The 15,055-nt window shown below is 41.0% G+C and overlaps 1 protein-coding gene across 8 annotated transcripts in view; it reads right to left on the bottom strand.

Moving 5' to 3' along the window:
- The window catches only part of map7d3 (MAP7 domain containing 3), a 31,943-nt gene that overhangs the window by 9,450 nt on the left and 7,438 nt on the right, over positions 1-15,055 (bottom strand). For 2 of the 8 annotated variants that reach the window (XM_039813144.1, XM_039813139.1), the window contains exons 2-9: positions 10,485-10,589; positions 9,797-9,960; positions 9,250-9,361; positions 8,133-8,216; positions 7,284-7,391; positions 6,368-6,469; positions 5,847-5,945; positions 1,545-1,684 (exon numbers count right to left, since the gene is read on the bottom strand). In XM_039813144.1, the coding sequence (XP_039669078.1) occupies positions 1,545-1,684; positions 5,847-5,945; positions 6,368-6,469; positions 7,284-7,391; positions 8,133-8,216; positions 9,250-9,361; positions 9,797-9,940 (789 nt within the window). In that variant the 5' untranslated portion in view covers positions 9,941-9,960; positions 10,485-10,589. Of the gene's footprint in view, positions 1-1,544; positions 1,685-5,846; positions 5,946-6,367; positions 6,470-7,283; positions 7,392-8,132; positions 8,217-9,249; positions 9,362-9,796; positions 9,961-10,067; positions 10,149-10,484; positions 10,590-15,055 lie in introns of all 8 variants that reach the window. The other 6 variants (XM_039813137.1, XM_039813138.1, XM_039813140.1 and 3 more) reach the window with 6 other exon arrangements.

Here is a 15,055-nt window from a genome sequence, read left to right as displayed (position 1 = left end):
TGGACACCAAATGAGAATATCTAAGACATCACTTATGAGTAGTAGTAGGTAGGATAAAGTAGGGTAACATTTTGGCAATGTATGAACAAGTTCATATTATGAGTGACTAGCAAAGGTTTAAAGAACAGCTGGAGGAACAACATTTCCCTATAATTAGCATCCTGCCATAGTACTTTGACAGGCAAATGTAGCCGGATATGTGCATATAAATCAAATCTACTTATTTCTCTGAACAATGTCATTTTAATGTTGGAAGCAATGCACTTAAAAACATCTGTGTGCTATCATAAGGTATTTCTCTCTTCCACTGCTACCAACAATTAAATCTGTGTCCACTGTAGGGCTGCATGATATTAGGAAAATATGCGATAACGTTGTTGAATATCGCTATAACGATAGTACTTGGGATAAATAAACAGACAGTATTAAACTGTACTGAGTCCTGCCTTTCTTCACTTTCAGTATTCTGCTAAAATACAACAATTTGTTGAATTTAAAACAAATGAAAGGAAATAATTTTTATTGAACAAATTGAATAAAAAAGGCACCACTAAAAAAAGAATGACAGTTACACTTCAAAAGTGCAGTTTTCTGATATTTTCTTTTAACTAACAAAACAAAAATCTGAGTGTCTGCGATATGTCGCACCCTTTCACGATGTGTTTATTGATATTGATATTGTTGATATTTCGATGACGATAAAAAAAACAATATATTGTGCAGCCCTAGTCCACTGCTAAAATGTTTTTATAGTCAAGATTAAATCCAATAACTTTCCTTATGGAAATAAAACCCTTCTATTGCTGGTGATTAAAAAGGCATAAATAAGGTTACAAAGACAGCACTATTTCCTAGCAATTACCTTAAACTTTATAATATTCTTTTATTTTGTTTTCAATAATATTCAGTGTCTAACTTATTTCTACTACTTCATACTGTAGCAGTGCGGTTCCACATATGTACAAATGTAAATGTGTCCATTATCGCGCTGTAGTTTGAATATGGACAAGAGTAGAAGATACCATCTAAAGTCCGGTTACTCCATCAGTAAATGGAAACTGACTTACTAACACAGGGCTGAAAATAATTCAACATTATCCTTTTGACCACATAACTTTTATCATTAATTAATTTATACAATTCTCAAATGAGATATCGTTAAAATCTAACAAACAGATATGATGTTATAACAGGGTTTTTCATACAACACTGATAATTAGGCATACAAAGCGACTGGACCCACTAAATGAAACCTTATCAAATCCTTTTCAGCATCTTTCCCTTCCAATACTGCACAGTAAACAGACCTCCTCTTGGAAACAAGTCTGTCAGCTAGCGCATGCACTGCCGTTATACACACATGCATGCTAAGTATCAATACTCGCATAGCCATATAAGATACACATACTGTACACTGTATAGTTGAGGATACAAAACTGCAGCTCAATGTGGTGGGAACAGGAAGAAAATGTAAGATTTCACTTCAGATCATTAACAGCATTATACATTTCTTTAGTAAATGTCTGATGCAAACGTGTTCTCACCAGTGAAGGGTCAAGGGCTCCGTCGGCCGACACAGAGGTGGTCATGCTGCTCTTCTGCCGGTCAATGCTGCGGCTGCGCACGGGTCCCCGCGGTGGATGCAGGGGACTGGCAGAGGCTGAGCGAGGACACAGGTGACACTCTGGTAAAGGACACAGTCATCGCAGGGCCAGGGGAGCACAACCAATGGGAGGCGTAATAAGCGGCCGAGTTGGGCAGCAAAGCAGCAAAAAGCCAAATGAAAAGAATGAAGAGAGTGGAGAAAAAGAGAGAGAGAAAGAGGGAGAGAAAGAGAGAGGAAGGGAGGGCAGATGATGGTTGAAAGAAATGCAGAAGTGTTTTTGTATGGGGACAAGAGCACAAAAAAAGCGATTTGTTAGATGTAGCACTTTAGGCAGGCAACAGCTTGATTTCTGAAGCTTTGATTGGGCTGGAGATTACAGGAGACATGAGCAGCAGAAAAAAACAAAAAAAAACCCAGACACTCCACAGGTGCCAAAGCCTCTGGACACAACAAACCAGAACACCAAGCACCACAACACAGCACACACTACACAAAACCTACCACTAACCGTTCAATACACACGGACACATATTACACAGATTTATTAGTACACTAAACGCACAACAAATGTTCATAGTGTTGTTTGTGTTCAGTTAAAGAAACTAAAAGAATTTAAGTAATTTGCAATCTTTCTGATTTAGTCCTTCCTGCCATCATAATGTAACTCCCCTGACTTCAGATCAGACATTAAATGCAACATTTGTGGTTTCAGGACAAATCCGTCTCTGGCACAAGCATTGCCTTACAATTTCCAAAGCATTAAACAGTCAAACAAATCTCAATTGTATGTTAACAGGATAAATAAGTGTAAAATGTTGATGCCGAGCTGCTTAATAACTATAACTGTCATTACCACAGAGTTTGAGTGTTGCCGGTGGTGGCAAGGAAAATTAAGGCTGTTGGCCATTGGCTGAGCTTGCAGTGTCAGATTGAGGGATAAGCCATGATAATCCTGAGACCTGAAGAACTCTCCCTGCCACGGTCTGGTCACAAATGTGTTTTGCAATTCATTCTGACTGCACACTAGCAGCTATAGGGACTATGAAATTTACCCTACCCATGAGCTACCACTGATACTGCTGCTAATGCGATGGGTCATCTTTCTACTGGGGCTATACTTAGCAGAAGATCTATAGCCGCTAATGGGTTTGTATTGGCCGTTCAATAAACACCACAACCTAAAACCAACACGGGAAATACAGATGCAACTTTGGAGTGAGTCAGTGCTTTACAGTATGGCTATTTCCATCTTAAAAAGAAAAATAGTCAACAAGAAAAATGCAGTATTCATCAGTGTATGTCAGGAGATTTATCACGGGTTGTCTATGCTGGATCTGGGACTATGTATATCCTCAAACGCTGCCTTATGTAATGTAGATCACTTCCATCATTGCATAACACAGAAATAGTTCACATAAAATGTAAGGCATGCAAATCAACTGGTGAGATGTAAAACTCCACCTTAATGGCTTCAGAGCATATTTTACTAGACATTGTCAGCCCAAAATCTAGTGCTAGAATGGTGACATATTGAATTTGAGTAGTGTGACTTTAAGCCCATATATTCTATGAAAATGCCAGTAATTACTTTTTCAGCAACGTGTACTGGAGTCCCCAGCCCTCTGGTCTCACTACCAGAACACATGCAATAGCACAAGAGTCTCATTCTGACCTAACAAGAACCAACAGGTAAGCAGCTTAGAGCAAATCTCCCAGCATGGACCCTGAGGTTCTTCAGATGCAGAGAAATGCTCCCAGCCAAGTCAGCCCTGCTCAGCTCAGCACACAACAGCCAATTGTGTCAGATCTGAGAGCGCATGTGAGCTGGACCCGCGTATGTGTGTGTGTGTGTGTGTGTCAATATTTACTGAGTACTACTTTATGCTCTCTCACATGAGTGTACTTTGCTGCAAATAATTCCTGTATATACATAACATAAACAGCTGATCGTTACAATAGCTGATTTTAAAACACAGGGAGCAGTGCAGCGACTTCTGTAATTCCACCATCACCGCCAAGAGGCCACCATTCACAAAAGCACGAGGGTCTGCAGCAGGGTACTGGGATATGAACTCAGATCTAATGAAGTGATACTGGGAGTGACTGGGCTGACTTTCTACTGATGAAATGAGAGTAAGTAGAGAGGACCAGGGTCTATGTCTAGCCATCCTTCCTCTCGGTTATGGTCTCCTAGGTTACCTGGAGCATCTGTTTTTTCAGGGGGGGGGGGGGCAGCTGTGAGGTCCTTCGCTTTAGGGGGTGAGCAGGCTTAGCCTAGGCAAAGACCCTCCCCGTCCACACAGTCCGACCGCGGCGGGCGAGCTACACGGCCGAAAAATCACCCGAAAAAAAGAGGAGAACAAAGAGCCAAGTAGGAAAGAGTGGATAAGAATGGGGGATGAAGGTAAAACAAAGAAAGGGGGGAGGGGTCAATGAAGTTTAGAAAGGTCACCATGTGATTTAACCAACAGGAAAGAATCAACATTAACAACCAAAGGTTATGTCTCAAAAATCTTACATGGGTCCCCTATCAACTGTCTTTATCCTGTTAACTTTCAGTGATATTCAATAAAATGAGGATAGTTAGTAAGAGACAGTAAGGAAAGGATGCCATGGAAGAGTGCTGAGACAGACCAAAGACTGATTGTCTGGTAACTGAAGATCAGTAAAACCGTAGTCAAGGTAGACAATGAGGTCAAATCAATGGTCACTTGAGGTAGAGGGAGGTGTGCTGATGGGAAAAAACAATCCATTAGTGAACTTCAAAGTCGGCAGAGGAAAACTATTGGGTAGGAACATGAGAAGTGAAACAAACCTAAAAGTGATAGGGCAAGTGACTGTGACCAGGCAAGAGTCATTTAGCTTCTGCTGTGCAAACATCTCTAAGGTTAATATAAAGGTGACAAAATTGATTAAAATGAGGAGGCTGACTAAAAATGGTCAGCTCTGAACAAGTCAGGATATTATAAATGCACTATGGTGGACATTAATTTCACAGCAGAAGCCAGGAGCTCTTGCTTCCATGGGATGAAAGAATTAACAATTCCCTATTTCGGTCGTTGTTGCTATCTAAGCTACTAAGTAGACATCGTACCAGAAGAAGAGTTAAATTGTTGACAGGTTGATTTTGCCACGTCCCTAAATGCTAGCTCTTCAAAAAGGAGAGTACAGAGCCACACATTTCCCTTTGGAGCCCCTTACTGAGAAGACATCTGTTGCAGACAGACTTGTTTGTTAGCTGTTGAGTGCTAGCCCCTGGAGCATAGCAGCACAGCTCTGCAGTGCACTACACCCAGGTATTAAGAATCTGGGCTATTAGTCTGAAATAAGGTTATAGTTATGAAAATGTGTTATGTGTGGGAGCTTTTGGATTAAATAACTTTAATAAATTGTTATTTTGCATATATGAAGTAGTAAGTCAGTATGAATGATGGTAGCTGTGTTGTATTATTGTCTCTAACCACACAGAACAAACACGTATACACAACAGGAACATTTGTACATCATCTGCACGGATGCTGACAAACAAAAGCATTGGTGGTTAATGGCAATACACAGACTGCATTTGGAGTTGCTGTGGTCAATTCTGTGCTCTGGGGCTGCTACGGTGGGATGGCACTGACAAACACCACACTTTAGCACGAGCCTAGTGACTTAAATCCAGCTATGACGTCATCTTGAAGGGAGAATACAAACAACACTTTGTGACAACAAAACAATTAGACTGTGTTAGTGCAGACACGGCACACAACAAAACCATTCCCATGTTGTCACGTGAAAATAAAAAAAGGTTGAAACAAAGATCAGCTGTGAGTGAGAAACATGGCACAGAACAGGATCTGGTAGGTTAAGACAGCAGAAAGGTTAAGGCATACATGGAATGAGTACTGTGTTCCCAGTAAATTACAGACACACAGTTTAGAGAGGCTTAGCAGCTGCATAGGGGTAATTCAGCAGTCAGTGAGAAGATTTAGATCAGAATATAGACAAAAGGAACACAGAAAGAGGAGGTGGCCAGTTTATAGACCCATGTAGCTGATGACACTGAAATGAGCCAAGAGTTATCCCCAGAACCTCTCAGTAGCCAAGAGTGTTGATACGATTTTAAAACCGAGCAAATTCAGAACAAGCAAGCAAGCCGTTAACATCACAACAGCATGCTTGTTATTCAAAAGTGGAGGCCTGAGTGGTGCAGATAAGGGCATGAGAAAAATTATAACTGATTGTTCATGCTAGCCACCTTGATCATCCGTTGTCCCCTTATCAGGCTTGGCGGGGGTCTGTGCTCTGCCCACACTTACTCGTGTGAGGGAGGAACTTCTCTTCCTGACGGAACGGCCTACGGACATGAAAGTGGAGTTATAGCCGAGCAGGCACTGGGAAGGAGTCAACAAGGAATCCCCAAAGACAGTTTACAAGTCATGTGCCCTTCATTTGGCCCTTATGTGAGTCACCAGGCTAGGGAAGACCGCAGCTGATGTGAAGTATAATAGACAATGTCTAGGTACACAGAGGAGAGCTGAAACTGCCCTATCTGATAATTCAGGACAGGTCCCCTGTTCTAGTATTAATAGCTGCAAGTGTTTGAACCATTAGCATGCACAAAGTCAGATTGCTATGTTGTCATAGCTGTGATAGAGTTTGTTTTGTAATGGAACTTATTGAATATTTTCTCCATAAACTGTGGTTTGCTAAATTGTGCACTGTACAGCATCTCTGTTATAAAAGCAAAGTGTGGGATGGAGAGGGGATCTTTTGCACCTGTCGGTTCCACCTGAAGTTTTTTGCCATCTTCCTTACTGGCCTGAGCAGCATTGCCATTGTTAGGCAACCGGTTACAAGACGAACTCCTCGGCTTAACACCTGAGAGACAATGATGAAACACCCAATGGTGAATTTATACAGTGCTCTCTTGTGAATGGTGCAACGTCTCTCAGACTTTTTTAGAATATATTCATAGGCCTGGGAAAGGAAAAGCGTTAATATTAAACAACTTGAGAGGTATAGAGAAATCACCAGTATCAGAAAGAAGAAATGGCACTGGCAGTGCATAGAAGCTGTGGAGAAATATAAATCAACTTGATTGTGGTGATTATTTTTTTCAGCAAAAATCAAAAATACTTATTGTGAATCAAATGCTTCGGAATATTGTGAAAGGCTTCTAAACCACTATGAGCATACAGTATTTATTAATGAATCACCAGTTTGTGCTTGGGAACCCTTCTGATTCTGAAAATTTGATTCAGTGCTTCATAGAGGTTCATAGTGAATGGATTGAGAGGCCATGCTACTTTATCATTAGCTGGAACTAGAGACAGAGGGCTAAAGTTTTTTACCAGTCTGTCAGTGCTCCAGTGAGCCTGTGTGTTAAACCCTGGATATGGAGAGCACAGGGGTCAGAGTTCACTCCAGGCTTAAGAGTTGGAAAAGAAAGTGTTTGTTCCAGATAATCTACAGTCTGTCACTTGATAGATCTCAGTACACCAATAATCACAGTAATATGTTTACCTGGTTGATAATAGACTGTTTGGAACATACAACATTGGTTAAGACACAGCACAGCAATGCAGGGAGGGTAGGAGGTAGGGTAGGAGGGAGGGTAGGAGGAAGGGAGGCAGGGAGGTGGAGTAGGAGTAAATGAAGAAGGGGAAGGAGGGAGGGAACAGAGGGGACTTACTTTTGTCAGGAGATTTGATAAGGGTGGCAGAGGAGGAGGATAGGCGTTTGCTGATGCCAGCCTCGGACAGCTGTTTCAGGTTCATGGTGGATGTGGAGCGTTTGTCCACTAAGATGGAGGAGGAGAGACAGACAAGGAAGGCGGGGTTTACACGGGGGGCTGGCCAATAGAGGAGGGAATTTGGGTGGGAGTACAGGACTCTGAAAGATCCTAATACCACTAATATGCAAAAGATGATATGCTGTTTAATTAATATACCTAAAGTCAAAATACATAAAAACTATATACACCGATATACATTAACCCGTTGATCTAATGTGCTACTAATGCAGTGCACATTTAATGATGCACTTAGCAAAACACATGATATACGTCTTTGCTGATAAATATTGTGTTTAACATGACAATGTACATTTTTAACAAACCATAACAAAGGTGTTGGTTTTAGAGGCAGGCATGGTGGTTAGTAAAAAGTGGAGAGCATCACCAACATTACATGATCTGTGCCAGAGAATCCATAGGGGATATTAGTCCTTTTTTGTGTGTGTGTCAATCGAATGGGCATCCATGCAAAGTTGCCCATATGACCCAGAAGTGCTAGATAGGGTGAGTGAGTGAAAAACCGAAAGCTATATTACCAGCTATTCACCCAGCAATAGGCACATTCAGAACACATGCCCCATACAAAAAAAAAACTGTTAGTGAAAAGCTGCCGGTTAAACTGCAGGTGGGGGTTGGTGGGGTGGAGGGGTTGGTGGAAAGCATAGTAGGTAACCAAGCTAACTAGAGTGCCGGTGCCAGTCCATGCTGTGTTGCTACATTGGTGAGCAAATTATCAACAAACAAAACCTTGTTGACTCCTTGGTGGCTTTTCTGGCGAGGCAGAGGAGATAACTATAGTTACTGGAGATGAGGTGCCGGCATCACAGTCTCCTGTGGGAAAAGACAGCTCTCAGAGAGGAGCGGATAAAACAAAAGATGCTGAGGCACATCCTTCATAGAAGGAAAGAGAGAAGAGGTGAAACCTGGCTGGTAGCCATCAGCCTTTGTTTGACCCCCAGTGCCTAAAGCACTAAATACACTGGCCTGACTTTTTAGCACCAAAGAGTTATCTCGGCAATATTAACAAAATCTAATTTAAGTGACCCATGTATTTGGAAGTTACAAACTTTCTGCAAATGTATGCAGAACATTGTGGTTTATTGCTTGAGTGTACAGAGGGGGTTAAGTGATATCGCATGTAGTGTTGTGAGAGTGTGACAGACTAGTTACAATTGTCATTGACATATCTTCAGATCTCAGTAAATAATTAGTTATAATTTTATTTTACTGCATGACAAAACAGGGCTTGCATAATTGCTGATAGCTAACAATATTTGACAGTACTGTTAGCAATATCTGATTATATTTTTAACTTGAACAAAATTAGATTGTTGAAAGTTTCCACTTTCACAGTCTGAAAGGGAGCCTCTTCAATGCTTGTGGGTTCTGATTTGAAGCTATTAAGTTGGGAAGCTTAAAAAAAAAAAAAAAATGTTTTGCATCATTGACTGATAACTATTATTATAGATGCCCCTGAAAATGACTGAAAAATATGTGATTCAACCACGAATTTCTCTCATGCATATCACCCAAGCTTACAACAGGTAGATTTTTGTGGTGAAACAGTAAAAAGACACCTCTCTGTATAGCTTGAGAGCACTTTTACCACTTTGATTATCGGTTGCTGGCAAAAAAAAAAAAAAAAAAGAGCTTTAAATTGCTTTCATATACATTGTGGCTGGATTCAACCCCACCTGTGGTGAAACCTAATTACATTGTAAACTTGACTACTTTCAATCATATCTAAGAAGCTTTTGGTGTATCCTAAATGGCTCTGCACCATGGTAAGCATATGGTGAAAGTCAAATTGAACAAAAGTAGAAAGGAAAGGGTGAACTTTTTAAGGTGATGGAAGGGCCTCTACCTGTTCGTCCATCTGAGTCTGTGGACAGTCCGCTCCAGGACCATCTTTTCTGCCTCTGCTCCACTCGCTGACTGCGCTCCAATGTCCGCCGCATCACTGCCTCGTAGTGCTCCTGCAGCATTACAGGGGTAGAGGAACAAAAAAAATGCAAGTCATTTACAGCAGAGCAATATTGGTACCTAAACCAGAAGCAAAGAGGACCTGGCAAGGTTATAATCATACTACAATGTATGCATAACTGTACTGTCATCCCATTAACACTGTCTTCATTCTAAATTCTCTTCCTTTACACATAACACACACACACACACACACACACACACACACACACACACACACACACACACACACACACACACACACACACACACACACACACACACACACACACACACACACACACACACACACACACACACACACACACACACACACACACACGTATGTAAACCTGTGTTTCTATGTATATTCAATAATTTTAGTTACAAGAGAAAAATCTACGAAGCAACAACAAGAACTGCTCTGAGGCTCTCAAGACTTGAGCTACCTTTTCCTCTTCCTGTTTCTGCTTCCTCTTCTCTTCCACAGCCAATCGTTTCTGCTCCTCCTTTCTTCGCTGTTCATCAACCTTTTTCTGACGCTCCTCCATCTGACGCTCCACTTGCATCTTGGCCTTGCGCTCCCGCTCCATGATCTGAGAGTCTCGCAAAACTGACCGCGCATACAGTATGTGCATGCAGGCAGGAAAGAAAGTCACTTGTTATTATGTTGCCTTAGGCATAAATAATTTCACACAGAAACTGGGATCGCCCTCTTACCCTGTTGTCTCTCTGCCTCCTCTCGCCTCTCTTTTGCCACTCGCAGCCGGTCGTCTATTCTAAGTGCTGCACCGTCAATGACTGCATACACATACATGTGTATATGTGGTTAAAAAGGTAAAACATATGCAGCAATGCATATTCACAGAACGAAGGGGGGATTCGCAGCATAGTGTTACAAAGGTTTTGCATCAGGCAGGCAGATGTGTACATGTGACGCTCATTAATGAGCCTTTGTCAACTGTTGCAGTAATAAGATGATGACTAAGGTTTACCTGCAGAAAGCTACACCGACAGGGTGGTGGAAGTGGATTGTGTTGCATCTAATGGTTCAGATTGTGGAATACAATAGAGCGGTGACAGGGCAGTAGCTCTGGGAACTAATCTTTTTCTGTGTCAAGGTGTGGTGTCATTTACCTGGCCTACTCCCCCCCTGAGGTTTAGCTGGTGCGTTGGTTGTAGGTCCTGGGCTGTTCCCTGCCAGGCTGCGCCGCTCCTCGGCTTGTGCCTGTGCAGCTGCAGCTGTATACAGGAAAACACACAGACACCCACAGTTTACACACAGAGAACTAGACTCCCATCATGTAATGTCTGACAAAGCAGGAATATCAAATCATATCTAGGTATCAGAGTTGCATTGGGTACTCCAAACAAATCAAGTTTAAATCAGCTAATTTTCTCTGTGCTTTGTTTTCGAGGAATGCTAGTTCTAGAAAGATCCAACGGATTTGAAGCTGCAGAACAATCCAGCTATTCAGCCATCTGACATAACCCCCCCACTCATGGTCAACCCTGTAGCCAGCCATACACTGCTCGGAGGAATGGGCTGCTGTGAGAAACATATCTGGAATCAAACCCTTGTGAGCTTCCTGGTATTCATCTTATATGCCCAGGGATGTGCAACTACTCCATAAAACAAAATCATAATAATATACAGTACAGGCCAAAAGTTTGGACACACCTTCTCATTCAATGTGTTTCTTTATTTTCATGACTATTTACATTGTAGATTCTCACTGAAGGCATCAAAACTATGAATGAACACATATGGAATTATGTACTTAACAAAAAAAGTGTGAAATAACTGAAAACATGTCTTATATTTTAGATTCCTCAAAGTAGCCACCCTTTGCTTTTTTTGATAGCGCCGCAAACCCTTGGTGTTCTCTCAATGAGCTTCATGAGGTAGTCACCTGAAATGGTTTTCACTTCACAGGTGTGCCTTTTCAGGGTTAATTAGTGGAATTTTTTCCCTTATTAATAAAAAAGCAAAGGGTGGCTACTTTGAAGAATCTAAAATATAAGACATGTTTTCAGTTATTTCACACTTTTTTGTTAAGTACATAATTCCATATGGGTTCATTCATAGTTTTGATGCCTTCAGTGAGAATCTACAATGTAAATAGTCATGAAAATAAAAAGGAAACGCATTGAATGAGAAGGTGTGTCCAAACTTTTGGCCTGTACTGTATAATACAAAATTAAATAAATTTAGGACAAATTTCATTTGTCATCCTGTGCTTGCGGTACATTTTTTCCACACTGCTCCTTTAAACATGCTACAACCTAACTTTACTGTAAGGGCACACTACTGATATCTTCCTTTGTATTTTTGTAGTATGTATGTGTGCGTGGGTGTCATATGTCAGTGAGCCTATGTGTATGTATGATGTGTAAGCTATTCGACACCTTAATTTCCTTCAGGATAAATAAAGTATCTCTCTCTCTGTTTTTGTTTTACAAATTTTCTTTTCTAGCACCACATTGGGGGAAGATGTCAGTGTGCATGCAATACACTGCAATACCCATAGACACATTGAGCATTTTCAGATAGTGGCAGTACCGACAAGGGGTCAATAGCACGTTCTTTAGCCAAAACAATTAACAGGAAAATTATGCTTAGGAGATACAGGGGCAGGAAGGAAGGAAACCGCGAGGACACGATCAAGCTTTACGCGCCCTGGTATCAGCCCGTTCTCTGTCTTTCTGTGTCAGTGTGTATTCAGCATTACAGAACAGCTGACAAAGAGGCAAAACGATGGTCAGTCATGTGATATTCACATTACTGATGAACACTTCTCACTGTCTCCAACACTAACACCATACGGTTTCCATTACCATAAAAATAATGATTGCTATTTGCATATATTAATACTAGGGCTGTCAATTGATTACATTTTTTAATAACGATTAATCGCAAAAAAAATTTTATCTGGTCTAAATGTACTTTGAAAGGGATATTTTATAATAAGTTTTTAATGCTCAAGTGGTATTTGAGACTCGACTACTCCTTTGGTAACTCAGTTCACTTTGACAGTACATATTTAGCAAATAACTTTAGTCGTGTGGAGAGAACCATGTGGAACTGCTTTGAAATTCAACTTGCCATTAAAAAGACCCTTTTATGTATCCATTTTTACCAAGGAGCTTTGTTTCTGCTAGCCATCCACTCCCATTCATGGATGTATTATAAGACCTTTAAGACCCGATCCCATTCCGCCGTCTCGACTCCCCGCTGCAGCCTGCGGGCAGCCCCCCCTCCTCTATTGAGTGCCTGCATAATATGTTAAGAGGGTCTAAAAAGTCGCTAAATCTAGCGAGAAGTCGCCAAGTTGGCAACACTGTCCACAATGTTACTGCTGCAGCTTCCTGATTTCCCAAACTACAGAGCGAAATCACAGAACGTGCTTGCGTTAATAGGAATGTGCGATAAGTCGTTATTAACGCGTTCATTTTGACAGCCCTAATTAAACTTTCTGGCAAAATTACTGTTATTATCGATACATTACATACTTATGTAAACCAGTCTCTTTTAGAAAGACCAGACTGTTTCCACAAGTTTATTTATGGTACTACAAAGCACATTTACTTTACATCACCAATACCGTTTTGTGGGAGTTAAAGGAACACGGCGACTTATTGCGAGTTTAGCTTATTCACCGTAACCCCCAGAGTTAGACAAGTCGATACATACCCTTCTCGTGTCCGTGCGTGTTGTAACGCTGTCTGACGGCTCCACCGGTAGCTTAGCCTAGCACAGAACCTGAGGTAACTGGTTCCAACTAGCCTACTGCTGCGAATAAGTGACAAAATAACGCCAACATGTTCCTATTTACATGTTGTGATTTGTAGAGTCACAGCTTGTACAAATAACAACGTAACATGAGACACAGCCATCTTCTAACCGTAAACAAACCGGGAACTATACTCTCAGACAGGCTTGCTGCAAGGCAAATCATTCCGCCCAAGTACTATATTCTTCTGCCTGAGAATATAGTTCCCAGTTTGTTTACGGTTAGAAGATGGCTGTGTCTCATGTTACATTGTTTTTTGTACACGCTGCGATTCTACAAATCACAACATGTAAATAGGAACATGTTAACTTACTTCAATTGGACGAGGCACGATAGGATTGCTGGAACCATTCACCTGCATTTTCCTGTGCTGGCCGGCATTCAGCTGGAACCGAGATCATACAACGCGCAAAAAAGGTATGTATCGAACATGTCTAACTCTGGGGTTACGGTAGAGCTATAAGCCTAATTAAGTCGGCATGTTCCTTTAAGTAAAAATGTGCAGATTGTTAAGAAAGTTCAGATATCTGAGCTTTAAAACCCCCCACTGTTTCAATATTATTTGTTTGATGTTGTGTCACAGAAAAGCCAATCGAATGTTGACCACATGTACATACAGCACAACAGTACTGCTTCTCCCTCATCTTTCAGAAGGGAGACAAGATCAGAAATGCCAAGTACTCTTGTAGTTTTGTTAATCTCACCAAAATTCCTGCAGCCACAATGTTTTCAGATCTGCTCTTTGCCATAAGTAGCCTCTAAATAGGGGTGGGTATATGTCATTTTATTTCGCAATATCAATATATATTGTGATACAACTCTGATGGAAGACAAATTTATATTATGTCCCTGCAATATGGTCACCTCCACCCCTAACTGGAAAAGTAATTAAGATAAAGTAAGATATAATAGGGCTGGGCGATATGGAGAAAATCAAATATCACGATATTTTTGACCAAATACCTCGATATCGATACCACAATGATATTGTAGTGTTGACTATTGGTGCTTTCACAAAATATTTACACAATGAGATTTTTGATAAATAATCATCAATAATGTGGATATAATGGCGTGAAGTGGTTAAAGGCAAATACAGTTACAACAGTCTGGTGAGTTCAGAAAATGACATAACTTCACTGTAATGCAACCTTTAAAACCAGGAAAAGACAACACTTATGCCATATTACGATATTGAAAATCTAAGACGATATCTAGTCTCATATCACGATATCGATATAATATTGATACATTGCCCAGCTCTAAGATATAACACCAAACACACTCAACGAACTAAATCAATGGAAGGCTTTTCTTTATAAACCAGCTTTAGGAATGGCAGCTTTATTTGCCACCAAGGTAAGCTATAGACATTTGTCTTTAAAAGAAGCAGCCGTAGCGAATTGAAATGGTTACACGAAGGCGTGGAAAACACTCATGCTGTGCCCACCACAGAGTACCATGTCCTATTTGTATGGAAATACACTCTACTACCTTACTCTCTGGAAAGCAGAGGGGACAAAGGGCCTTTCTTACATGAAGTAACATCGACAAAATGAAAGATAACATTTGTTCACTATCAAGTGTGCTTTGTTTGCGCCATTGAACCAAAGGAAGATTTATGAGTGCAGACAAGCAAAAATAAGAAACATGACAAAGTAGCTGAACAAAGCAGCTGACAGGTAATCATGCACCATCTGTATTCTGCAGCAGCATCAATGCTCTCCAGTCAAAAAAGCTTATGAGGGTCAAAGTCTGCAGCTAATGCCAAGTGGAAGAGTACTGGTCTCAGACTCCCTTCTTCAACCCCACTGGTGACTAGGCTTAAGCTAGGTCTATGCTCGCTGTAGTGTCCCCGGTGTGTGTGCTTGGGCGAAAAGTGCATCACGTGTTCCGCGTCCAGTGCGAAGGCTC

This window comes from Perca fluviatilis, chromosome 10 (genome assembly GCF_010015445.1).
Source record: "Perca fluviatilis chromosome 10, GENO_Pfluv_1.0, whole genome shotgun sequence".
NCBI lineage: Eukaryota > Metazoa > Chordata > Actinopteri > Perciformes > Percidae > Perca > Perca fluviatilis.
This window is presented reverse-complemented; position numbering and strand designations above follow the sequence as displayed.